Below are 26,445 nucleotides of genomic sequence, written 5' to 3'. Positions count from 1 at the left end.
TGAATTGTACTTTTCTATCTGACAACAGTGCTCTCTGCTGACACCTCTGTCTGTCTCAGGAACTGTCCAGAGGTAGGAGCAAATCCCCATAGCAAACCTCTAATGCTTCGGACAGTTCCCGAGACAAGCAGGGGTGTCAGCGGAGAGCACTGTTGTCAGACAGAAAAGAACTACTCAACCTCAGAAGCTGATAACTACCGGAAGGATTAAGATTTTTTTTTATAGATGTAATTTACATGTCTGTTTATCTTTCTGGAGCCAGTTGATATAAATTATAATTCCCCCCCCCCCCCCCCCCCCCCCACCTGGAATACCCCTTTTGAAAACCTTTTTTCTTTTAAATCAACTGGTGAAATAAAGTTAAACAGATTTGTAAATTACTTCTATTAAAAAAATCTTAATCCTTCCTGTACTTATTAGCTGCTGAATACTACAGAGGAGATTCTGATGACATCATGACCACAGTGCTCTCTGCTGACATCTCTGTCCATTTTAGCAAAAATATGGTTAGGGCAGCCCAGTGGCTCAGTGGTTAGCACTGTTACCTTGCAGCACTGGGGTTGTGGGTTCAAATCCCACTAAGGACAACATCTACAAATAGGTGTGAGCGCTATATAAATAAAGAGTTATTATTATTATGTCAGCAGAGAGCGCTGTGGTCGTGATGTCAGCAGAGAGCACAGTGTTCCAAAAATAAAAGTATTTCCTCTGTAGTATTCAGCAGCTAATAAGTAATGGAAGGATTAAGATTTTTTAATACAAGTAATTTACAAATCTGTTTAAGTTTCTGGGACCAGTTGATTTTAAAAGAAAAAAAGGTTTTCACCGGAGTACCCCTTTAAGACTATCCCATCCCATTTGGTGCTTGCAGAAACCTATGTGCTTGCTGGGAATATAACATTATTCTGCTGTGTGATGCTGCTGTGTGTGAATTCATCCTAACAAGCTGTAGGTCCGAATTGATATAAGAAATCCTTGGATAACCCCTTTAGCTATCTGTTTGGTGGTTTTCTGACTGCTATGATCCTCCCTGAGAATAAAGGCCCTTTACCCCCTTCAGCCCCAGGCTCCATTCACTTCCATTCAACAGCTGAGCACTGAATTTGGCTGTCGTCAGAAGTCCCATAGACCAATGTTTCCCAATCAGGGTGCCTCCAGCTGTTGCAAAACTACAACTCCCAGCATGCCCGGACAGCCTTTGGCTGTCCGGGCATGCTGGGAATTGTAGTTTTGCAACAGCTGGAGGCACCCTGATTGGGAAACACTTTAATAGAGAGTAAATAGAGTGCAGTAACGCATGTGGATTGCTACTCTTAGGATCTCCATTCTCATGATCAATTAGGGTCAAACACCCATCAAAAGCTTATAATAACCCCTTTTAAATTACAGTTACTGAGTTTTTTTTTCTATACCTATGATATTATGTAGAACAGAGAATATGCACTTTTAGTCTCTTTGGTTAATATTTGGATTAATGTTTTACATTTGTTCCTTCGAGGAACTTCCTGTTCAGTTTTCATTTTTGAGGTGATCTCTTCTGCCATCTAGTGTCTATACAAACTAATGCTTTATCTTCGAAGATCACGTAATGTTCTGTATCAGCATTTTAGTCTGCACGATGCGGTCTCTTTTATTGTGGCAACTGTCTGGTAGGTTATTTGCTAACTTTGCGAATACCCAGTGGACTTTTCTATCAGTACAATCCTTTTCTATCACAGGTTCAATCATAGGCTTAAAGGGGTTATCCAGGAAAAAACTTTTTTTTTTTTTTTAATGTATGAACTGGCTCCAGAAAGTTAAACAGATTTGTAAATTACTTCTATTAAAAAATCTTAATCCTTTCAGTACTTATGAGCTGCTGAAGTTGAGTTGTTCTTTTCTGTCTGGCAACAGTGCTCTCTGCTGACATCTCTGCTTGTCTTGGGAACTGCAGAGTAGAAGAGGTTTGCTATGGGGATTTGCTTCTTAACTGGGCGGTTCCCGAGACACGTGTCATCAGAGAGCACTTGTGAGCTGCTGAAGTTGAGTTGTTCTTTTCTGTCTAAGTGCTCTCTGATGACACGTGTCTCGGGAACCGCCCAGTTAAGAAGCAAATCCCCATAGCAAACCTCTTCTACTCTGCAGTTCCCGAGACAAGCAGAGATGTCAGCAGAGAGCACTGTTGCCAGACAGAAAAGAACAACTCAACTTCAGCAGCTGATAGTTATTGAAAGAATGAAGATTTTTTAATAGAAGTAATTTACAAATCTGTTTAACTTTCTGGACCCAGTTGTTCTAAAAAAAAAAAATTTTTTCTCCTGGAATACCCCTTTAATAGAGATTCAAGTCCTGGCTTAATCTGGGGCCTAAACTGACAGCTATGGAATTGTTTTGTAATAAAATTGTATGTTTTAAGCAAGTGTGACCTCAGCCTTACTGTCATATATATTTCTGGTGACACACGAAATGAGAAAACTTGAACAAAATTATTTAGTATAAATTTTATAATTTCCAATTAATATTCGGCAGTAAGTTTCAGGACGTAATCCTCCCTGAACACAATGTCATTACTAAATTGTACTAAATGATTCCCCCGTATATATTTCAATTTAAAATGTCCAAGCAGTGAATGCAATTTTTAGCTCACCCACAGCTGCCCCGGAGCGCACGGACTGTGCAAGGCGGCACCACCTCATACAGGAACAAGGATTTGGAATGTCCAGTGCAAATGGTCGTGCAAAAATGGATTTCTTTATTGTTAAAAAGCCATAACAGGGTCAAAAGTAACACATTTCAGGTGCGTTAGCACCCTTAGTCATACAGGATTTAAAATGTAACGCATTGGCTGCTTCCATGACAGATTATTTTTTTTTTTTTTTGGGAGCGAGTTGGGGGTGTATCCTGAGCGCTGCCGGGTTGTCTGTCCTTCTCTGCTTGCCCGAAGCAGGGCTAAATGTCAGAAGAATTCACCTGCCTGAGGCCGGGAACTGCATGTCTTTAATGTCAGGCCATAGGATTTCCACATCCTTGTAAACCATGTTTGCCTAGAATCATGATGACTGGCCCTACCTTCATCTTATTTACACCTCTGCTTTCCTGCTGACAGGTCTGATCCATATCTAGATGACCTGTTAGGTGAAATGTTAAAGCCTACTGTCATTAGTTGTAAGATCTACAGGAATGCTTCAGCTGATCTAGTTATTAGTCCTAAAACTATTCTGCACATTAATTAGCATTTTATTTAAAACTTTTATACGTGAATTATCTATACTGTCCTGGAAGTTTTGCTGGGGGGGGGGGGGGGGGGGTCGATTTGCTCTAAGAGCATGACAACTTCTTGCTCCTTTCTCTCTCCCCCTCCCTCTCTGTCACATGGCTTGCATTGGAGCGTATCCACAGTATAAGGTTTAAATCCACAGGAAATCCTCACATTTTGTGCCCAAAAAGAAACCTATGAGTGTGTATATGCCATTTATTGATGTAGTACCTTTTTATTGCTCCTCAGTGTGCCTGGAAATCACTCTCCTCCTCTGTAAAAGCTGCAGATGTCTGCCCTCTCTCTCCCTCTCACATGGTTTAGGGTGCATGCACGCCACGTTTTTGCTTGTTTGATTGAAATTCCAAGAAAAAAAACTGTGCAAAGTAAAAAACCGTATGGTGCAAACCTGATGGAACCGTACGCACATACAGTTCTGTACGGTTCCCATTGACTCCCATGTTAAAAAATAAATAAATAAATAAAACAGTATACGCTTTAATACAGTTTTTCACCCGGACCAAGAAACGTGGTAGACTACAGTTTTTGGGTACGGGTAAAAAACTGGACAAAACCGTATGATATGCAAAACGGACTAAGGGCTGTTTCACATCATGTTTTTTCCCATACGGGAGCGCATACGTCAGGGGGGAGCTAAAACCTTGCGCTCCCGTATGCCTTTCTATGTGCTCCCGTATATAATTCATTTCAATGAGCCGGCCGGAGTGAAACGTTCGGTCCGGTCGGCTCATTTTTGCGCTGTATGCCCATTTCCCCCGGACCTAAAACTGTGATCTACCACGGTTTTAGGTCCAGTTGTAAAAGTGCATACGGCGCAAAAATGAGCCGACCGAACGTTTCACTCCGGCCGGCTCATTGAAATGAATTATATACGGGAGCACATAGAAAGGCAAACGGGAGTGCAAGGTTTTAGCTCCCCCCTGCCGTATGTGCTCCCGTATGGGAAAAAACATGATGTGAACCCAGCCTAAACCGGATGATGCGTTTGACATACAGTTTACAATGTTAAGTCAATGCATAAGGTTTTCTATACAGTTCCATATGGTTTTTAACTTGATACCGTATACAGGAACCGTATAACAAAAACGTGGAGTGCATGCACCCTTAGCGAGGCACAGGGATGAGCAGAGCAGGGAGATAACCCCACCCTCTATCAGAAAATCTGTCCATATTTGCTGCTGTTAGGTCTGATCAGACTAGAAGACCAGGGTCTGATAACAAAATTAAAGGGGTACCCCAGTGATTTTTTTTTTTTTTTTCAAGTCACCTGATGCCAGATAGTTTAAACCAATGTGTAAATTACTTCTATTTAACCCCCTTAAGGACTCAGCCCATTTTGGCCCTAAGGATGCAGCCTATTTTATTTTAGTATTTTTGTTTTTTCCTCCTCGCCTTCTAAAAATCGTAACATTTTTATATTTTCATCCACAGACTAGTATGAGGGCTTGTTTTTTGCGCGACCAGTCCTTTGTAATAACATCACTCACTTTACCATAAAAATGTATGGCGAAATAATAAAAAATACTATTTGGGGAAATTGAAAGAAACCGCAATTTAGCAAATTTTGGAAGGTTTCGGTAAAAATGATATGTTTTCTTTTTCAGTGGGTCAATACTGTTAAAATGATACCCATGTTATATGCTTTTCTATTATTGTACCGCTTTAAAAAAAATCTCTATATAGGAGGCGGTATAAGGACTCATTTTTTGCGCCATGATCTGTACTTTTGTTTTTTGATACCCCATTTTAGTGCTGGGCGGTATGACCAAAAATGTATAGCACGTATTTTTCTTAGTTATGACAGTTTCACTGTATTTAACAGTATTTTGGGGGTCCTCAGTATAGTGTCAGATGGTCGGGGGTCCTCACCATGGTACCCGGGGTCTCGATCAGACCGCCCTGTAACTCGCCTCCATGTCTCCGCAGTCCTGCTCAAGTTTCCCGCACTTGCCCGGAAGTCATGTGCCTGCCGGGAGTTGTAGTCCTCTCCCAGCTCCTCAGTTAGTTCAGTGTGGCTTGGGCTACACTTCCCAGAGATGCTGTGCGGCCGGACGTTTCTCTACGCCATCACGCATTGTAGTTGGTTGCTATGGAAACAGTATTGCGGTATGTGAAAAATTCATATCTTAAAGCAAAAATACACCGGTATTCCGTATGAACCGTTATACCGCCCAGCACTAATCCCACCTGCTCCCACTAAAATGTTTGTCCAATACCGCCCATATGAAGTGACCAAAAATATGCAATTTGGGACTTTAGCATTTTTTTCACGTGTACGCCATCAACCGTGCAATTTAATTAACATTATTTTTTAATAGTTCAGACATTAATACACACGGCGAAACCAAATACTTTTTTAGTTTTTGTTTACATTATTTTTAGAGATGAGCGAAGTTACAGTGATTCGATTCGTCATGAACTTCTCGGCTCGGCGGTTGCTGACTTTAGCCTGCATAAATTAGTTCAGCTTTCAGGTGCTCCGGTGGGCTGGAGACTCTCTCCTAGGACTGTTTCCACCTTTTCCAGCCCACCAGAGCACCTGAAAGCCAAACTAATTTATGCAGGCTAAAGTCAGCAACTGCCGAGCCGAGAAGTTTGTGACGAATCGAATCACTGTAACTTGGTAAATGGGAAGGAGTTAAATTTTATTTTTAAGTTTTTATTACACTTTTTTTTTTTTACTTTTTGTTATAGCTCCCATAACGCATGTGCAGACTGCAGAGCATTATACCCTAGGATCTGTAAAAGACCCTACGGTGCAATGCTCTGCAGTCTGCACATACCCCTCATGTGTATAGTAGAGCAGACTGCAGACACAGATGGGAGGATCGCCAACCGCCAGGGCTGCAGCATAGCGCACAGCGAGTGTGTGCTCTACGGCTGCGGGAAGAGACAGTTAGGAGCAGCAGCCCCACCCTGGGGAGTGATTGGTGAATATACTCGGAGGCTGCCACTGAGTCTGCTGCTGACCGGTATTGCGGTTTATGAAAAAATTATTTATTGTTTAAAAGAAAAAAAAAAAAAAGGGTTCGGTATGAACCGGTATACCACCCAGCACTACCCCATATGCATATATGAAACTTTTAATTACATTATTATTTTTATATATATATATATATATCTATCTATCTATATATATATATATATATATATATATATATATATATATATATATATATATTAATATATTATAATATTATATGACAAAAAAGCAGCAATTTTGTTTTTGTTTTTTTAGGTTTACGCCGTTCACCGTACGGGATCAATAACATTATTTTTTGATCGGATATTTACACACGCGGAGATACCAAATATGTTTATTCATTTTTTTATTTTATATTATTATTATTATTATTTTTTTTACACTTTCTGGGGTTAAAATGGGAAAGTGACAATTTACATTTTTATTGGGGGAGAGGATTTTTCCCATTTTAATTTTTTTATTTTTTACACTTTTTATGTCCCCATAGGGGACTATTTATGGCAATCCTTTGATTGCTAATACTGTTCAGTGCAATGCATAGGGCATAGCACTAATCAGTATTATCGGCAATCTTCTGCTCTTGTCTGCTTGATTGCAGACCAGAGCAGAAGACCCCAGGAGACGGACGGAGGCAGGTGAGGGGACCTCCGACCGCCATTATGGATGATTGGATCATTGCGGCAGCGATGCGGGCGATCTGATCATCCATTTTAGTGACCGCAATGCTGCAGATGCCGTGATCTGTATTGATCACAGCATCTGAGGGGTTAATGGGGGACATCTGCACGATCGCTGATGTGCATCATTACCAGCGGATCCCTGGTTGCTGATAGCAGCCGGGACCTGCCGTGCATGACACGAGCACCACTCCTGTAGAGGATGTAAATGTACGTCCTGGTGTGTTAAGTACCAGGGCATCAGGACGTACATTTATGTCCTATGTGGTTAAGGGGTTAAAAATCTTGATCCTTCCAGTACTTATCAGCTGCTGTATGCTCCAGAAAAAGTTGAGTTCTTTTCAGTCTGTTCAGAGAGCACTGTAGTCAGACTGAAAAGAACTACACAACTTCCTCCCCTAGTGTTTTGTTTTTTGTTACTTTTGTTTTTTAAAACTTAAGCAAACATTTTTTTTAATAAAGTATATTAAGAAAGTGTTTATTTTTTAAGGCAGCATTGAATAAAAAAAAAAAAAAAAAAACATTTCTTGAATAGATGCTGGGGCATTCTGTTTTTGACTTGCATATTTAGGACACTTCTAGTAAAGTTTGCTTTTGGCATTCCATAAATGTTTATATCTCTGAGCTCTCTCTAAGCCTCAAGCATTTTGCAGGCTGTGCCTTTCTGTGATGTGTGTAGTTTGCCTTCCTCTATATCAGTGTCTCCCAACCAGGGTGCCCCCAGCGGTTGCAAAACTACATCTCCCAGCATGCCTGGACAGCGAACGGCTGTCCGGGCATGCTGGGAGTTGTAGTTTTGCTACAGCTGGAGTCACCCTGGTTGGGAAACACTGCTCCCTATATAGAGCCAGAGTTTAGACCAAGCTGTACCACAAGGAATCAGTATTTCCCATCCATCTCTTTAAATACGGGGTCAAAAAGAGCTTAAAGGGGTTGTCCCACAAAGCAAAGTTGGTAAAATGAGATGTGTTGCACATAAATATGTAAAGGAGGACAAATGTGCAGATTTTAGGTAAACTGACCTCCATCCCTGTAGTTTTCTTCAGATATCAAAGCAATGCAGGCACCTAGGGGATCATTAAGCCTATATCTCTAAAGCAGGACATTTTCAGAAATGCTTGTACATTCAAAGTGTTTTATTTCACATAATTTATCAATTTAGACGTATTTTTCTTAATGAGGTAACCTCTGAACAATGGATGTTACAAACTGCTGACGACTTAAAGGGGTTATCTCTTAAAGATGTTCCCTGTTCATTTACCCTGTTTAGATTTTGAAGGGGGATCATAAAAGCAGCGATCCGCCCCTAGACATCTTATCCCCTATCCAAAGGATAGGGGATAAGATGTCAGATTGCCGGGGTCCTGCTGCTGGGGACCCCGGGGATCGCTGCTGCAGCACCCCACTATCATTAGAGATCGCTCTGCACGTAATGACGGGCAATACAGGGGCCGGAGCATCGTTACGTCACCGCTCCGCCCCTCGTGAAGTCACGGCCCGCCCCAGTCAATACAAGTCTAAGGAAGGGGGTGTGGCAGTCGGACGCCCCCTGCCATAGACTTGCATTAAGGGGACGGGCCGTGATGTCATGAGGGGCAGAGCCATGACGTCACACTGCTCCGGACCCTGTATCGCCCGTCATTACGCACAGAGCGAACTCGCTCCGTGCAGTAATGATGGCTGGGTGCCGCAGTGGCGATCCCCGGGGTCCCCAGCAGCGGGACCGCGGCGATCTAACATCTTATCCCCTATCCTTTGGATAGGGGATAAGATGCCAGGGGCGGAGTACCCCTTTAGTTTTTTGATCGGACAGGGAATTGTTAGAGAAGGTATGCTTTAAAGAGTACCTCTCATGATCTTGTTAAATGTTATAATCCTCCCAGTTCACGGCCCCCATCATGATAAACCTTGATCAATTTTCTGCTCAGTCTGTCAGTCACAGACTGGGAAGGGGCATTCCCCAGCAGGCATGACATCATCTGAAGCCATACAGGTTAGAACTTCCTCCCTCACTTTGCTACACACAGCCCAGAGCAGTTCAGTGGGAGATGAGCTATGAATGGCTAAGGCTGCACACACCCCCTAAGCACTCCAGTTTGCATTTCCTGATTTTGGACTTCTGTCTGGCCAGCAGGAGTCCAAAGTCTGTATAAGAGATGAGGGAGGGAGGAGGGGGGCAGGGGAGAATTTATTCTGGACAAGTAGGGAGACACCTAGTGGCAGCTTTTTTAAACACAAATAAAACATTGCAAACTTCATATTTTTATTTTATTTTTTTAAACAAAGTATATTAGGTAGATTTTTTATTTACCACAAGGAGTGCAATAGCAAAATTTTGTTTTAATGAGAGTGCTCGTTGAAATAGACAATACCCTTTGGTCAAACTTTGCATAAACCACTAGTCTAAGAGAATGTAAAAAAAAACTTTGTAAAATGTCTTATCCTAGAAAACAAAATTGTCTCTTTCACTACATATCAGGTTCCTTACCTACTTCCACCTCTCTCCTAAACTCATCATTCACTCTAACAAAATTGGTAAGTCAGGTTACGGTTGCAAGTCTGTGGCAGGAGATTGGCTGGGAATAGCGAGAAGCAAACAGAGAAACGACTGCAGCTTGTATTGAGTGTTTTATATTTCACCACGCTTCTGGATTCCCAGATTTCACTGCTTAGTACAGCTCTATGATGTCCTCCATGCTGCTGTATCTGAAGGTTTTCTGTAGAGATATAAAGGGGATGAAAATCTCGTGTGTATGTGTGTGTGTACACACTGTATGCAAGACATTATAGCATCTACAGGGGGGGGGGGGGGGCATTTATATGGATACACCTTAATAAAATGGGAATGGTTGGTGATATTAACTTCCGGTTTGTGGCACATTAGTATATGTGAGGGGGGGAACTTTTCAAGATTGGTGGTGACCATGGCGGCCATTTTGAAGTTGGCCATTTTGAATCCAACTTTTGTTTTTTCAATAGGAAGAGGGTCATGTGACACATCAAACTTATTGGGAATTTTACAAGAAAAACAATGATGTGCTTGGTTTTAACGTAACTTTATTCTTTCATGAGTTATTTACAAGTTTCTGACCACTTATAAAATGTGTTCAATGTGCTGCCCATTGTGTTGGATTGTCAATGCAACCCTCTTCTCCCACTCTTCACACACTGATAGCAACACCGCAGGAGAAATGCTAGCACAGGCTTCCAGTATCCGGAGTTTCAGGTGCTGCACATCTCGTATCTTCACATCATAGACAATTGCCTTCGGATGACCCCAAAGATAAGTCTAAGGGGGTCTGATCGATAGACCTTGGGGGCCATTCAACTGGCCCACAACGACGAATCCACTTTCCAGGAAACTGTTCATCTAGGAATGCTCAGAGCTGGCACCCATAATGTGGTGGTGCACCATCTTGCTGGAAAAACTGAGGGAACGTGCAGCTTCAGTGCATAAAGAGGGAAACGCATCATCATGTAGAAATTTCGCATATCCAGGTTTCCATTGATGAAGAATGGCCCCACTATCTTTGTACCCCATATACCACACCATACCATCAATTTTTGTGTTCCAACAGTCTTGGAGGGATCTATCCAATGTGGGTTAGTGTCAGACCAATAGGGGTGGTTTTGTTTGTTAAATTCACCATTCACATAAAAGTTTGCCTCATCACTGAACAAAATCTTCTGCGTAATCTGAGGGTCCTGTTCCAATTTTTGTTTTGCCCATTCTGCAGCACCTGAAACTACAAATACTAGAAGCCTGTGCTAGCATTTCTCCTGCGGTGTTGCTATCAGTGTGTGAAGAGTGGGAGAAGAAGGTTGCATTGACAATCCAACACAATGGGCAGCACATTGAACACATTTTATAAGTGGTCAGAAACTTGTAAATTACTCATGAAAGAATAAAGTTACATTAAAACCAAGGACATCATTGTTTTTCTTGTGAAATTCCCAATAAGTTTGATGTGTCACATGACCCTCTTCCCATTGAAAAAACAAAAGTTGGATTCAAAATGGCCAACTTCAAAATGGCCACCATGGTCACCACCCTTCTTATACTAATGTGCCACAAACAGGAAGTTAATATCACCAACCATAGCCATAGCCCACCCTGTAGTCTACACAATTACTCAGCCTGCAGAGGGCAAAACTGGTGAAAAATTCCATGTTCAAGATATAAAGTAGCCAGAAATGGTGCCGCTCCCTCGTGTACACACACAGGAAAGCTTAAACTAAAAATAAATTACCTAAATAACCAGTCACACATTAAGTCCTGCAGTCTTACAACCTAAACTTTTGTATTTTATACGCAAGTAATATCTCAACTGTATACACATTGCTCCATATATCTACAGGGGCCATTGGTAGATCTAGTAGATGGGACGGATATGGAAGAGACTATACGGTGTCATTCCTATTTGTTTGGCCGTCATCTTTTCTAACTCTGAGACAAAACGTATAGCGGTCTTTACCCAAACCGTGTGTCTCCAGCTGTTGCAGAACTACAACGCCCAGCATACCCGGACAGCCTTTGGCTGGAATTTGTAGTTTTGCAACAGCTGGAGACACACAATTTGGAAAACATTGTAGTAGTTGGGTTAATTTTGGTCACTCAGTGTCAATATGACTTTCTCTTGCTTTATTATCTACCTGATTGTTCACTATCTTTCATGTTGTTGTTTTTTTGCAGCTCTTAGAGCTATTCGACAGTGAAGACCCTCGTGAAAGGGACTACTTAAAAACAGTCTTACACAGAATTTATGGCAAATTTCTCGGGCTTAGAGCGTTTATTCGAAAACAGATTAACAATATTTTTCTACGGTGAGTGTATTGTTTGTATTGTGTACAGTGTAATATTTCTCCGCTACCTCACAACAACTCTAGGCATAATAAGGGCTTTTCTACAGCAAATGTAACATTTAGCCAAAATGTGAGAATATATCTTAGAGTGTATACTATAATCTCTTTTTATTTTGTTTTAGATTTGTTTATGAAACAGAACACTTTAACGGTGTAGCAGAACTGCTGGAAATTTTAGGAAGGTAAGATTTAGATTAGTCATGTGACCCCCAAATCGTGGCACTTTATAAGATCTGCCCTAAGTCTCTAGAAAAAAATCAGGAATGCTGAATTAACCCCCCCCCCCCCCTAACCTTTTATGTGGTACCATCTAAAAAGTCAGGCAAAAAACGATGTCGATTTCAGACTTTTTCGTCCTTGCATAAGCTGTACTTTTTTTTTTTTTTTCCTTAGCGGCAGTGGAAAGTATTGCAGTATTAGGTAATTTCAGTGAACAGGACAATGCTGCAAATCCTTGCACCGCAGTTTCAAAAAGTACGCCATTTACGAGTATGAACAAACCTCAAACGGATAATAATAATTTTATTTATATAGCGCCTACAGATTCCGCAGCGCTTACAATTATGGGGTACAAACAAAGACAAGTATCAGACATAATATTACACAATAACTATTCAAACAAGAGGTGTGGGGATATATTGAGGATATGTTGGGGATATGTTGAGGATATGTTGGGGATATATTGAGGATATGTTGGGGATATATTGAGGATATGTTGGGGATATGTTGGGGATATGTTGGGGATATGTTGGGGATATGTTGGGGATATGTTGGGGATATGTTGGGGATATGTTGGGGATATGTTGGGGATATGTTGGGGATATATTGAGGATATGTTGGGGATATGTTGGGGAAATGTTGGGGAAATGTTGGGGATATATTGAGGATATGTTGAGGCCAATTAGAGACTGTTATAGGCCTGTCTGAAGAGATGTGTTTTTAGGCCATGTTTGAAACTATGGATGTTGTTGTTGAGGGATTGAGGGATAGCATTCCAGAGAACCGGTGCAGCACGAGTGAAGTCTTGGAGACGGGAGTGAGAAGTTTGGATTATAGAAGATGTTAGTGTGAGATCATTAGCAGATCGGAGAGAACGTGTAGGATGGTAGACAGAGATGAGAGAGGAGATGTAGGGAGGTGCAGCATTGTGGAGAGCTTTGTGTGTGAGACTTCGAAGAGGATAAGAAGTAGAGCCAGAAAACGAGACGCTAAAGGAGCGGCCAGAGAGATAGGAGGAAAACCAGGGGAGAGCAGAGTCCTTGAGACCGATGGAGCGGAGACTACTGAGGAGTTGGTGATCCACAGTGTCAAAAGCCGCAGACAGGTCCAAGAGAATCAGTAAAGAGAAATTGCCATTTGATTTGGCTGTCAGAAGATCGTTAGTGACTTTGGTTGGGGCCATTTCTGTGGAGTGAATGGAGCAGAAACCAGACTGTAAGGGGTCAACAGATATAAACATCAAATAGGCTGCAGTACTTGTGTGCAGTGAAAACACTAAATCTCGGGTGCCACAAGTCAGACCCTTATTGATGGCTTATACTAGAGATATGACATCAAGTCAAAGGCTGGATAACCCCTTTTATTGAAACCAGTCTAATGCAGTGGTCCCTCAAGTAAAAATATTAAAGGGGTACTCCAGTGGATAACTTTTTTTTTTTTTTTTTTTTTAATGAACTGGTGCCAGAAAGTTAAACAGATTTGTAAATTACTTATATTAAAAAAATCTTAATCCTTTTAGTACTTTTTAGCAGCTGTATGCTACAGTGAAATTCTTAACTTTTTTAAACAGATTTGTAAATTACTTCTATTGAAAAAACTTAATCCTTCCAATAGTTATTAGCTTCTGAAGTTGAGTTGTTGTTTTCTGTCTAACTGCTCTCTGATGACTCACGTGTTTTTGAAAATGTAGGTTGTGCGCCTAAATTTTGGGCGCAGATTTGGTCGCAAGCGGGATGCCACCAAATTTTGGCCGCAATAACCGAGAAAAACCGTCAGCTCTCCTTTAGTAAATGAGGGCCACAGTGTCTCAAAAAAGTAAAATGGAGCTGCCTCTACCTAGTGTCCAAAGGAGCAGCTATCCCTGGCACAGGTAAATAGTACAGGAAATGTAGTACCTCCCTGTACTGTCGGAGGCGCTACCAGACAGCCAGTCAGTGCATGCGCTTCAGTAATACAGGTGTCTTTCCAGTAAAATGCCCATTCTGATTGGTCAGTTCTTCTTCCGTCCATAGCATTGTATGGTGAGTTTGGTTTAAAGTTACAATGGTCCAGAAAGGATATTGTAACCTTAGGCCATTGTAGGGTGAGGGACCACTGTACCCCTCAACAAACTTGTCTGTTTCTTTAGGTTTTGTTAAGGAATTGATCATTTTTGGTGCAGATTTACAGTGCACAGTGAAAGTAGAGGTGGTTTACAACCATACATGAAACATTTTCCAAGACTTTGATATTGATGATTGAGGCCCTCTTCCTAGGATAAGTCACCAATAATGGGTCAGGTAGGAACCACCATCAAATAGCTGATTAAGATGAGGGGCATTTGAATGGGTCTGAGCAGCAATGGGCTGCAGTACCAGGTACAGCCACTACTGAGTGTACGGAGCTGTGTCTGGTGAATAATGAAGATGCAGTGATGCTTGTCTGACCCCTGCAGATCTCATATTAATGTCCTATTCTAAAGATAGATTAAAACATAACTTTGTTTGTTTCTGCTTCTTCCCTTAGTATTATCAATGGCTTTGCATTACCTCTGAAAGCAGAACATAAACAGTTCCTTGTAAAGGTGCTGATTCCTCTGCACACAGTCAGGAGTCTATCCCTCTTCCACGCACAGGTACGGTCCTGCTTCTGCGACATTGTATTTTCTCCTACAGTCTATTGTGACTACAGTGTGAATGAATGTATTAGTACGTATCTATATTTTGTGCTGTTTTTGCGTTGTTCCTGGAAACATATCAATAAATTTGTACTTGACCATTACCGTTAAAAAGCTTTGTTTTTTTCAAGCAGAAAATACAGTATATACAAATGCTAAATATTACTAAATGTTATTTCTCTTTCCTCTGCAGCTGGCATATTGTATAGTACAATTCCTGGAAAAAGACCCTTCCCTCACAGAACCTGTAAGTGTTCATCTTTTACATCATAAAATGTCTTCCTCTGTCTTTGAATCCTAAGAATAGTTTCTTGATTCTCTCTTTTTGATTTTTATTTTTAATTTTTTTAGGTTATTAGAGGATTGATGAAGTTCTGGCCAAAAACATGTAGTCAAAAAGAGGTAGGTGATATGCATGTGAATAGCACCGTCTTTAGGTAGAGGCCTATCAGTAGTACCTTCTTATCATTTAAATGTCTTTGTCAGAAAGTTTGCTGGTAAATCTTCTATAATCATTCAGATAAGATCTGTCTTAAGGTATACTGTGCTGAAATGAATAAGCCATGGGGGGGCCCGCCTTATAACCCACTTTTTCTTGATTCTATACCTCTAATACAGTGTTTCCCAACCAGGGGTGCTTCCAGATGTTGCAAAACTACAACTCCCAGCATGCCAGGACAGCCTTTGCCTGTCCAGGCATGCAGGGAGTTGTAGTTTTGCAACATCTGGAGGCACCCTGGTTTGGAAACACTGCTTTAAGCTTTAAAAGCAATGTCATCATGAACCCTTCCTACATAGTGCCATCGTATGTGTCCATGCATCGGCCCCCGCCAAAATTATGATTACCCCTCTCTGTGAGTCAAAGTTCAAGTAGAACGGTGGTGCAGTAAAACGTATCCCCTACCCAAAGGATAAGGGTATAAGTGTCAGATTGTGAGGGGGGGTCTGACCCTGCGATCTCCTGCATGGCACCCTGGCTTTCCCCAGGAACAAAGCGTGTTGAACCTCTCACGAAGTGATGGCCGACACACCTCCATGTATCTCTGTGGGGAGAGCTGGAGATGCACAAACGCTGTATTTTCGGCTCTCCCATAGAGAAGCATGGACGGGGTGTGTGGGATAGGGTTACTGCATCACAGTACTCCATTATGACTTACAACAGCTGCTTGTCCCTCTTTCTGATTCATATGTTGGAAGATGTTAATGTGTTAGATCGTGAGCATATAATACTGCAATATTTGCAATGAAGCATTCATTGGAGGTGAGATTTAATTTTTGCCCATGTGTTTTGTGGATTTTGGGAATTGAGGGAATCTATGGGACGATTTGCTTAACCCAAAGCTAATGAATTGGTCCTCAATTAATTTAGCCTTGTAAAAGTTGTTCCGCCTGTGTTGCGATTTCCGGCAGAAGTCTGGAATGAGAATCTGGACTGGGGCATGCCAAACTTCTCCAGGGAATCAAATCTCTTGGAAAGCAGAACGACCTTTACAAGACTAAATGAATCGATGACCAATTCATTAGATTTGAGTTTGGCAAATCATACTGTAGATTTGCTTAAATCCAGAAGCAACCATTGAGAACTTCCTTTAAGGGGGTACTCCGCTGCTCAGCGTTTGGAACAAACTGTTCCGAATGCTGGAGCCATCTCCGGGAGTTCGTGACTTCTAAGCCCTGCCCCTGAGGACATCCCGCCCCCTCAATGCAAGTCTATGGGAGGGGGCGTGCACACCCCCTCAAATAGACTTGCATTGATGGGGCGGGGCTATGACATCACGAGCTCCCGGCTCCAGCCTTCGGAGCTCGTGGCGTCATAGCCCCTGCCCACTATGGTCAATTCAGGTATGGCACAGCTGCTGCTGTTCAGAAACAGGTGAAAGTATATATTAACAGTGTGTGATTGTATCCATTAACTTCAACCTATCCAGCTGATGCAGAACAGCTAGAGAACCACAAGATAGAGAAAGCTGCCTTTGTTTAACCCTTTACTCATGTACAGTGCATAGTGAAAGTATTCGGCCCACTTGAACTTTTCGACCTTTTGCCACATTTCAGGCTTCAAACATAAAGATATAAAACTGTAATTTTTTGTGAAGAATCAACTACACAATCATGAAGTAGAACGAAATTTATTGGATATTTCAAACTTTGTTAAAATATAAAAAACTGAAAAATTGGGCATTCAAAATTATTCAGCCCCTTTACTTTCAGTGCAGCAAACTCTCTCCAGAAGTTCAGTGAGGATCTCTGAGTCAATGTTGACCTAAATGACTAATGATGATAAATAGAATCCACCTGTGTGTAATCAAGTCTCCGTATAAATGCACCTGCACTGTGATAGTCTCAGAGGTCCGTTTAAAGCACAGAGAGCATCATGAAGAACAAGGAACACACCAGGCAGGTCCAAGATACTGTTGTGGAGAAGTTTTAAGCCGGATTTGGATACAAAAAGATTTCCCAAGCTTTAAACATCCCAAGGAGCACTGTGCAAATGATAATATTGAAATGGAAGTAGTATCAGACCACTGCAAATCTACGAAGACCTGGCCGTCCCTCTAAACTTTCAGCTCATACAAGGAGAAGACTGATCAGAGATGCAGCCAAGAGGCCCATGATCACTCTGGATGAACTGCAGAGATCTACAGCTGAGGTGGGAGACTCTTTCCATAGGACAACAATCAGTCGTATACTGCACAAATCTGGCCTTTATGGAAGAGTGGCAAGAAGAAAGCCATTTCTTAAAGATATCCATAAAAAGTGTTGTTTAACCCCTTAAGGACTCAGCGTTTTTCTGTTTTAGCATTTAAATTTTTTCCTCATCACCTTCTAAAAATAATTACGCTTTCAATGTTGCACATAAAATTCCTTATTATGGCTTATTTTTTGTGCCACCAATTCTACTTTGCAATGACCAAAAAAAACGGAAAAAAAATTCATTGTGCGACAAAATTGAAGAAAAAATTTCATTTTGTAACTTTTGGGGGATTCCGTTTCTACGTAGTACACTTTTCGGTAAAAATTACACCTTATCTTTATTCTGTAGGTCCATACGGTTAAAATGATACCCTTCTTATATAGGTTTGATTTTGTCGTACTTCTGAAAAAAATCATAACTACATGCAGGAAATTTATATGTTGAAAATTGTCATCTTCTGACCCCTATAACTTTATTTTTCTGCGTACGGTGCCGGCATGAGGGCTCATTTTTTGCGCCGTGTTCTGAAGTTTTTATCGGTACCATCGCTTTTTATTCATTTTTTATGATCTAAAAAGTGACCAAACATACGTGGTGATGGACTTTGGAATTTTTTGGCGCGTACGCCATTGACCGTGCGGTTTAATTAACAATATATTTTTATAGTTCAGAAATTTACCCACGCGGAGATACCATATATGTTAATTAAAATTTTTATTTACACAGTTTTTTTTTTTTTATTTTTTTTTTTTTTTTTGCAGTGCTATAGCTCCCATAGGGAGCTATAGCACTGCACACACTGATCTTTTACCCTGATCCCTGCAAAGCCATAGCTTTGCAAGGATCAGCGAGATAAGGGCTCGATTGCTCAAGCCTGTAGCTCAGGCTTGGAGCAATCAAAGCCAGATCGGACACGACAGAGCAAGGTAAGGGGGTCTCCGCTTGCGTCCTAGCTGATCGGGACTGAGCTGCCGGGAAGCATTTACTTTCACTTTCAGACGCGGTGGTCAAATTTGATCGCCGCGTCTGAAGGGTTAATAGCGCGCAGCACAACGATCGGTGCCGCGCGCTGTTAGCCCAGGGTCCCGGCTATGACTAGCAGCCGGGACCGACCCGGTGTGATGCGGGGTCACGGCGTGACCCTGTTTTAAACACTGGGCTCAGGGCGTACAGGTACACCCTGAGTCCTTAAAAGGTTAAAGTTTACCATAAGCCACCTGGGAGACGCACCAAACATGTGGAAGAAGGTGCTCTAGTCAGATGAAACCAAAATTTTACTTTTTGGCAACAATGCAAAATGTTATGTTTGGCGTAAAAGCAATACAGCTCATAACCCTGAACACACCATCCCCACTGTCAAACATGGTGGTGGCAGCATCAGGGTTTGGGCCTGCTTTTCTTCAGCAGGGACAGGGAAGATGGTTAAAATTGATGGGAAGATGGTTGGAGCCAAATACAGGACCATTCTGGAAGAAAACCTGATGTAGTCTGCAAAAGACCTGAGACTGGGACGGAGATTTGTCTTCCAACAAGACAATGATCCAAAACATAAAGCAAAATCTACAATGGAATGGTTCACAAATAAACATATCCAGGCGTTAGAATGGCCAAGTCAAAGTCCAGACCTGAATCCAATCGAGAATCTGTGGAAAGAACTGAAAACTGCTGTTCACAAACGCTCTCCATCCAACCTAACTGAGCTCCAGCTGTTTTGCAAGGAGGAATGGGCAAAAATGTCAGTCTCTTGAGGTGCAAAACTGATAGAGACATACCCCAAGCGACTTACAGCTGTAATCGCAGCAAATGGTGGCGCTACAAAGTATTAACTTAAGGGGGCTAAATAATTTTGCACGCCCAATTTTTCAGTTTTTTTTATTTGTTAAAAAGTTTGAAATATCCAATACATTTCGTTCCACTTCATGATTGTGTCCCACTTGTTGTTGATTCTTTACAAAAAATTACAGTTTTATATCTTTATGTTTGAAGCCTGAAATGTGACAAAAGGTCAAAGTTCAAGGGGGCGAATACTTTCACTATGCACTGTAGCCTTGTTTTGGCCTTGAAGATAAATATTATTATTTTTGAATTTAGATTTTTTCCGCCTCGCCTTTTAAAATGTGTAAGGCTGGGTCCACACTACGTTTTGTCCCATACGGGAGCGCATACGGCAGGGGGGAGCTAAAACCTCGCGCTCCCGTATGTGACCGTATGCGCTCCCGTATGCCATTCACTTCAATGAGCCGACCGGAGTGAAACGTTCGGTCCGGTCGGCTCATTTTTGCGCCGTATGCGCTTTTACAACCGGACCTAAAACCGTGGTTGACCACAGTTTTAGGTCCGGTTGTAAAAGCGCATACGGCGCAAAAATGAGCTGACCGGACCGAACGTTTCACTCCGGTCGGCTCATTGAAGTGAATGGCATACGGGAGCGCATACGGTCACATACGGGAGCGCGAGGTTTTAGCTCCCCCCTGCCGTATGCGCTCCCGTATGGGACAAAACGTAGTGTGGACCCAGCCTAACTAAGTTTTTCACCTGATGTTTGACTGCTGGGACCTCCCAGGATCTCTGTGCAGCACCCAGCACTCTAGACAAGTTCCCGTTGGGGGAGACTTGACGTCATGCGAACACCCCCCCCTCGTGACGTCACTTCATGCCCCCTCCACTCGTGTCTATGGATGGGGGAATGACGGGGCGTTTATTTAAAAAAAAATTTTAAGCACCTAACCATTTACTTTAACTTTTCGCACATATGTCTTGCAGTTGTCATGACTAGAACACAACAAATAATGGATCTTGTGTAGATTCATTATGATTTGTAGAGGGTTATCCATTGCATAGGCTGTCATGACCCTACTAACAAAACAACATTTGTTTTTAATATTAGTCACAAAGTTATAGATGATATAGTTTGGGTTGAATAAGATAATATAAGGCTGAATATTAGGCAGCAGCTTGAACAGTTGAATCTCTGACTAGACAATAACACAGTCTTAGCTGTCTTCTATTCTTTATAGAGTGGTAGGAGTGCTGTTTGTATATAAAGGCAGATACAGTGCTCCCTCAAGTTACAATATTAATTGGTTCCGGGATGACCATTGTATGTTGAAACCATTGTATGTTGAGACCAGAACTCTATGGAAACCTGGTAATTGGTTCTAAAGCCCCAAAATGTCATCTAAAAATAGGAAAAAGTGAGGATTAAAGAAAAATAAGTAGATAACTAATACAGCTAAAGCAAATCCTTACATATAAAAGTAAGAAAGATCTACTGGGAGCTGTAATCACTGTCTATGTCAGTGTTTTCCAACCAGGGTGCCTTCAGCTGTTGCAAAACTACAACTCCCAGCATGCCCGGACAGCCAAACGCTGTCCGGGCTTGCTGGGAGTTGTAGTTTTGCAACAGCTGGGGGCTCCCTGCTTGGGAAACACTGGTCTATGTAGAGGACAAGAGCTTCTTCGGGGTCCTGTACAGTACACACAATGTCCTAAAAAAGTAATATGGAGTCGCCCTGACCTGGTGTCCAAAGGAGCAGCTAACCCTCGAACAGGTAAAGGGTAGTACAGAACATATAATACCTCCCTGTACTGTAGGGAGCACTACCAGACACCAGTCAGTGCATACGCTTCAGTAATACAGGGGTTTTACCAGTAAATTGCCCATTCTGATTGGTCAGTTCTTCCGGCCATTGACAAGTTTCACAGATCTGGACTGTCTGTACATTGTATGTTGAGTGTGGTTTCAATTTACAATGGTCCAGAAAAGACCATTGTATGTTGAAACTATTGTAAGTTGAGGGATCACTGTACATTCCTTTCTATTAAAGGAGCAGTACTGTATGCATCAATGACATCATACAAGTCAAATAACTCTCTATACAGGTGAAGCAGAAAACATAAGTGCCATCTATCTGAAAATATTACAATGCTCTGGTATTACTATGGTGTGCTTTATATCCTGAGCCTTGGTGAACCCACACGTTTATATTAGATGATTGCATATACATTACAATTGCTTTAATTATCAGATCATAAGATGATTTGTATTTACAAGTCATATTGCAGTTGAAAATTGTGGATTATTAGGGATTTTATGGACTATACTTCTCTGGTATACTTGAGAGTAACTGCTCCACTTATGAGGGGAAGCAATATGATAACTCGGCAGGACATGTAGATTGGTTTCCTTAGTTTACATGGAGTCACTAACATAGCCCTGTCCTTTATTCTGTTTTCCAGGTCATGTTTCTTGGGGAGTTGGAGGAGATCTTGGATGTCATTGAACCATCACAGTTTGTCAAAATCCAAGAGCCTTTGTTTAAACAGATTTCCAAGTGTGTTTCCAGCCCTCATTTCCAAGTGAGTGTGTGGCGTTGATAGCCAAAAGTCTTAAAATGACAGAGGACATAGTCTTTCCATCTTCAGTACACTTGGTGCTTGCTTGGTGGGCCTTGTTTTGTTATTTTGTGGTTTAACAATATAATGTACCACTTTTAAAGGATGATTCTGGTGGGGAAAAAAAAATCAACTGGTGCCAGAAAGTTAAACAGATTTGTAAATTATTTCTATTAAAAAATCTTAATCCTTCCAGTACTTATCAGCTGCTGTATGCTCCACAGGAAGATCTTTTCTTTTTGAATTTGTCTGCCTGACCACAGTGCTCTCTGCTGAAACCTCTGTCCATGTCAGGGACTGTCCAGAGCAGGAACAAATCCCCATAGAAAACCTCTACTGCTCTGGACAGTTCCTGACATGGACAGAGGTGTCAGCAGAGAGCACTGTGGTCAGACAGAAAAGAACAACTTAAAGAAGAAGCTGGGGCTCCAAACAGGAGATCGCGGAAGACCCCAGCACTTGTACCCCCCGCGATCAAGCCCGTTTTAACCTTAAGGACCAGGCCAATTTTATTTTTGTATTTTCGTTTTTTTCCTCCTCGCCTTCTAAAATCCAAAACTCTTTTATATTTCAATCTACAGACCCATATAAAGGCTTGTTTTTTGCATGACCAATTGTACTTTGTAATGAACTCTCTCATTTTACCATAAAATGTACAGCAAACCCAAAAAATAAAAAAAATTTAGGGAGGGAATTTAAATGAAAACCACAATTTTGCACATTTTGGAGGGTTTCGTTTTCACACTGTACACTTTCTAGCACAAATGACGTGTTCTTTATTCTGTGGGTAAGTACGATTAAAATGATACCCATGGCTAGATAATTTTATATTTTGGTACCGCTTAAAAAAAAATCTAAAACTTTTTGTACAAAATCAGTAATCTAAATTCACCTTATTTTGACCACATACAACTTTTTCATTTTTCCATATATAGGGTGATATGAGGGCTCATTTTTTGTACCGTCATCTGTACTTTTTATCAATACCACATTTGCCTATGTAAAACTTTTAGATAATTTTTTTATAAAAAATTTTTGGGAATAAAATGGGACAAATTTTTTACATTTACGCCATTCACCGTATGGGATCATTAACATATTTTGATAGTTCAGACATTTATTCACGCGACGAAACCAAATATGTCGATAAAAAAAAATTACCTTTTTTGGGGGTAAAATGGGAAAAACTGACAATTTTCATTTTCATTGGGGGAGGGGATTTTTATTGTACTTTTTATGTTTACATTTTGCAACTTTTTTTTTTTTACCCTTTTTATGTCCACATAGGGGACTATCTATAGCAATCATTTGATTGCTAATACTGTTCAGCGCTATGCATAGGACATAGCACTGATCAGTATTATCGGCTATTGTCTGCTCGATCTCAGACCAGAGCAGGAGACGGACGGACGGAGGCAGGTGAGGTGACTTAAGTCCGCCATTACAGATGATCAGATCGCTGTGGCAGCGCTGCGGGCGATCCAATCATCCATTTTAAGTTGCACATTGCCGCAGATGCCGTGATCTGTACTGATCACGGCATCTGAGGGGTTAATGGCCAACATCTGCGCGATTGTGGATGTCGGTCATTACCGGCGGGTCCCCGACTGCTGATAGCAGCCGGAACCTGACGTGTATGACGCGAACACCGCTCCGATGCTTGCAGTCATACACAGGTTGTAAATGTAGGTCCTGATGCACGAAGTACTGCCAAACCAGGACGTACATGTACATCTGTAGTCGTTAAGGGGTTAAGGTCTATGGAGATGTTCATACATCTGACATTTGGGCATGTAAACATAGCCTAAAAGGAACACTTTAGATTTGATGTCATATAAAACTTAACCCACAATGAACAGCACTTTTTCCTGTATTAAGAAAGGGATACCATTCAATTTGCACCCACCACTATTTCTTTCCATCTTTCCATTTTTTTGCTGTATTGTATGGAGCATTTCCTCAAACTGGGTGACAGATTATAATTATCACTGTCAAAGAGCGGGTGCTGGAGGAGGGGGCGGAGGATTGCTAATCGGCCTGTGAGTGCACTGTGCAATGTAAAGTCTGTATGATCTGTAGAGAACATACATCAGCTTTGGCGAGGTCAGGGTAGTCTGCACTGCTGCTGTAGCCACTGTGGAAAATAGACATTTAGGGTCTAATCGCACTTACAGTATCCTGCACATAGTTAATGCACAGGATTTGAAGGTGCCGATTTGATACTGTGTTCAGTCTAGATTGAAATCTGCAGTTTTTAATCCAGAGCATCAAATATGCAAAGGATACTGTACATGTGAATACACCCTTAGGGTTGGTTCACACGTGTGTATTTTCTGCGGCAGATTTTGCTACCCATTGAAGACAATGGGCAGCAAAATGTGCTGCAGCATATCTGCAGCAAAAATAAGAATGTCTGAACTGACCCTTTAAAGGGAATCTATCAGTTGTGTTTGCTGATAGTAGCTGCAGAAACCATTGGATAGTTGTTAGGGTATAAATGCAAGCTTATAAATGCCAGCTGTACCTTTCCAGGAGCTGATAATGGTCGACAAACTTATAAAATCACCTTTTTATTTCTCAGCCAAGTGTCATGGAGGTGGAGCTTGGCTGCTCAACTGCCATAGCCTGATATGCCTTCTCACTCTCCTTCACCTCCTAGCCCCTACTGGACTGGCCTAGAGGGATTTGTACAGGTGAAGGATAGTGAGGAGACATGCCGGCCTCCCAGCCCCTCCTGGATTGCTGTACAAGGCTCTGTATGTCAGTCAAGGATGGGCTGGGAGGTGAGAGTGAACGAAGAGGCGTGTCAGGCTGTGGCACTTGAGCCGCTCAGCTCCATCTCCTTGACACTTGAGAGATAAAAGGGGTTTTATATGTTCTGCAACCACCAGCACCATGAAAGGTATTCAGTAGTGTCTGCAGAGCTTAGCAACACCATACAATGCACAAGGTCTATTAATTCAGCATTTGATTTAGTTCTGAACTACTATGTAATGTGAACAACCAAGAAGAGAAAAAATTGGAATTACCCTCTGATCCAAAAATATTTCTTGGTGCAGATTTTGGACTTTCTTCCTGACTTTTCTCTATTATAAAGTGTAAACTTGTATTGTATTAACTTTTCTGCAACAGTCTAATGATTCAATGAAATCTAAAATGGAGAGTCAGCACTTCTTCATATGTTGTGTCAGCTTGTCAGGGCTGCAACAGTAAACTAAATCCATGGAGTGTGGACACAGCACAAAGGTCCGGTGAATACATTTATTTCACCAGTACACAAAAATGCAACGTGTAGACTACCAGATTTCATTGATGCTAAACAAAAGGTGATGTCGGCTATGTTCACACAATGGAATTCTGCACGGACATTCTGCTGCAGCAGAATCCCATTGATTTCCCCATTCCAGAGTCTGCATAAAGAGTTGACCTGTGTATTCTTTCTGTGAAGTCTATATGGAAACGCATTGCCATCTATGAAACTGTGCATTTCCATGCAGTCCTAGCGCCATACGATGTTGTGTGTGGACATTCCACCATGTGGACATAGCCTTACTTTATACAGGTATTCAGCCTTATTTTAATGATGCAAGTTAACATCTTGTCGAACCACTAGAGGGAGCAGCTATGCTACAACTTGTAAATGCACTTGGAGTGGATTCAATAGGAGTAGGATTCAATAAAAGTGAAGACATAGAATCTTTCCTATATAATTCCTCTCCTTTTACTAATAACATTGCCATAAACTGCATCAGACCAGCACACGAGAAAGCTACCAGATCTACAAATTATAGGTATTTAATAAGGAAAAAGAAAAATTGCAAACAAGACGTATAAGGGTATTTCATGTCCTGCTGTCTGTTTCTGGTTGCAGCATTGACATTTTTAATTCTGCAGAGACTCTTTAGGGTACAGGCTTTATGTATTGAAGCATTGCTGGTCCTGGACAGCATATATATTGGATGTTATTATTGGCGCATAAAATAACTATTGCACACAACACTTTTATTGAGTGCTTTAACCTCAATTTTCTTTTTATTGTTTCAAGGTGGCAGAGCGAGCTTTATACTATTGGAACAATGAATATATTATGAGTTTAATAGAGGAGAATTCAAATGTGATCCTTCCCATAATGTTTGCAAGCCTCTACAGGATTTCTAAAGAACACTGGAATCCGTAAGTGGAAAATGACTTTTTGTTAACCACATTTTGTTTTTGTACTGGTGGGAAGTTGGACTGCACTAAGGGCTGTTTCACATGAGCATAATACAGACTCAGTTCTGGTCATTAAACTCATAGTTGGGCCAGGACTTGTGGGTAGAATATGGATGCAAAGTGCGTTGGTATTATACTTGTGTGAAACAGGCCTAAGTCTGGGGCGTCACTGGAACCATCCTAATGTCAACTACAAGTCCCTGTAAAATCACACTATGATGCTTTAGATTCTGCCTAAAAGGATTGTGCTGATACGGTTATCAGCTAGTTATCTCCACAGAATAGGAGACGAATATGTGATCATGGTGGTCAGATGTTGGGACCCCCTCCCACACCCCTACATTGACCTCAAGAACAGAGGTTCAGTGTCTCCCAAGCGAGGGAGTGACAGCACATATAGTCTGTCACTGCTCTATTCACCATCTAGAAGACTTTTAAACGTTACCAAGGGCTGTACTTGGCCGTGTTCAGTGGTCCTCTATTCTCGTT

At 41.5% G+C, this 26,445-nt stretch overlaps 1 protein-coding gene across 3 annotated transcripts in view; it reads left to right on the top strand.

The window, feature by feature from the left end:
• PPP2R5E (protein phosphatase 2 regulatory subunit B'epsilon) overlaps window positions 1–26,445 on the top strand; it is a 132,188-nt gene that overhangs the window by 90,967 nt on the left and 14,776 nt on the right. For all 3 annotated transcript variants that reach the window (XM_056545491.1, XM_056545492.1, XM_056545490.1), the window contains exons 6-12: window positions 11,610–11,740; window positions 11,902–11,961; window positions 14,504–14,612; window positions 14,848–14,901; window positions 15,006–15,056; window positions 21,589–21,708; window positions 25,790–25,917. In XM_056545491.1, coding sequence (XP_056401466.1) covers window positions 11,610–11,740; window positions 11,902–11,961; window positions 14,504–14,612; window positions 14,848–14,901; window positions 15,006–15,056; window positions 21,589–21,708; window positions 25,790–25,917 — 653 coding nt within the window. The remainder of the gene's footprint in view (window positions 1–11,609; window positions 11,741–11,901; window positions 11,962–14,503; window positions 14,613–14,847; window positions 14,902–15,005; window positions 15,057–21,588; window positions 21,709–25,789; window positions 25,918–26,445) is intronic.

Source organism: Hyla sarda, chromosome 11 (assembly GCF_029499605.1).
Source record: "Hyla sarda isolate aHylSar1 chromosome 11, aHylSar1.hap1, whole genome shotgun sequence".
Lineage (NCBI taxonomy): Eukaryota > Metazoa > Chordata > Amphibia > Anura > Hylidae > Hyla > Hyla sarda.
Note: the sequence above shows the minus strand (reverse complement) of the source record. Positions and strands in the feature narration are given on the sequence as shown.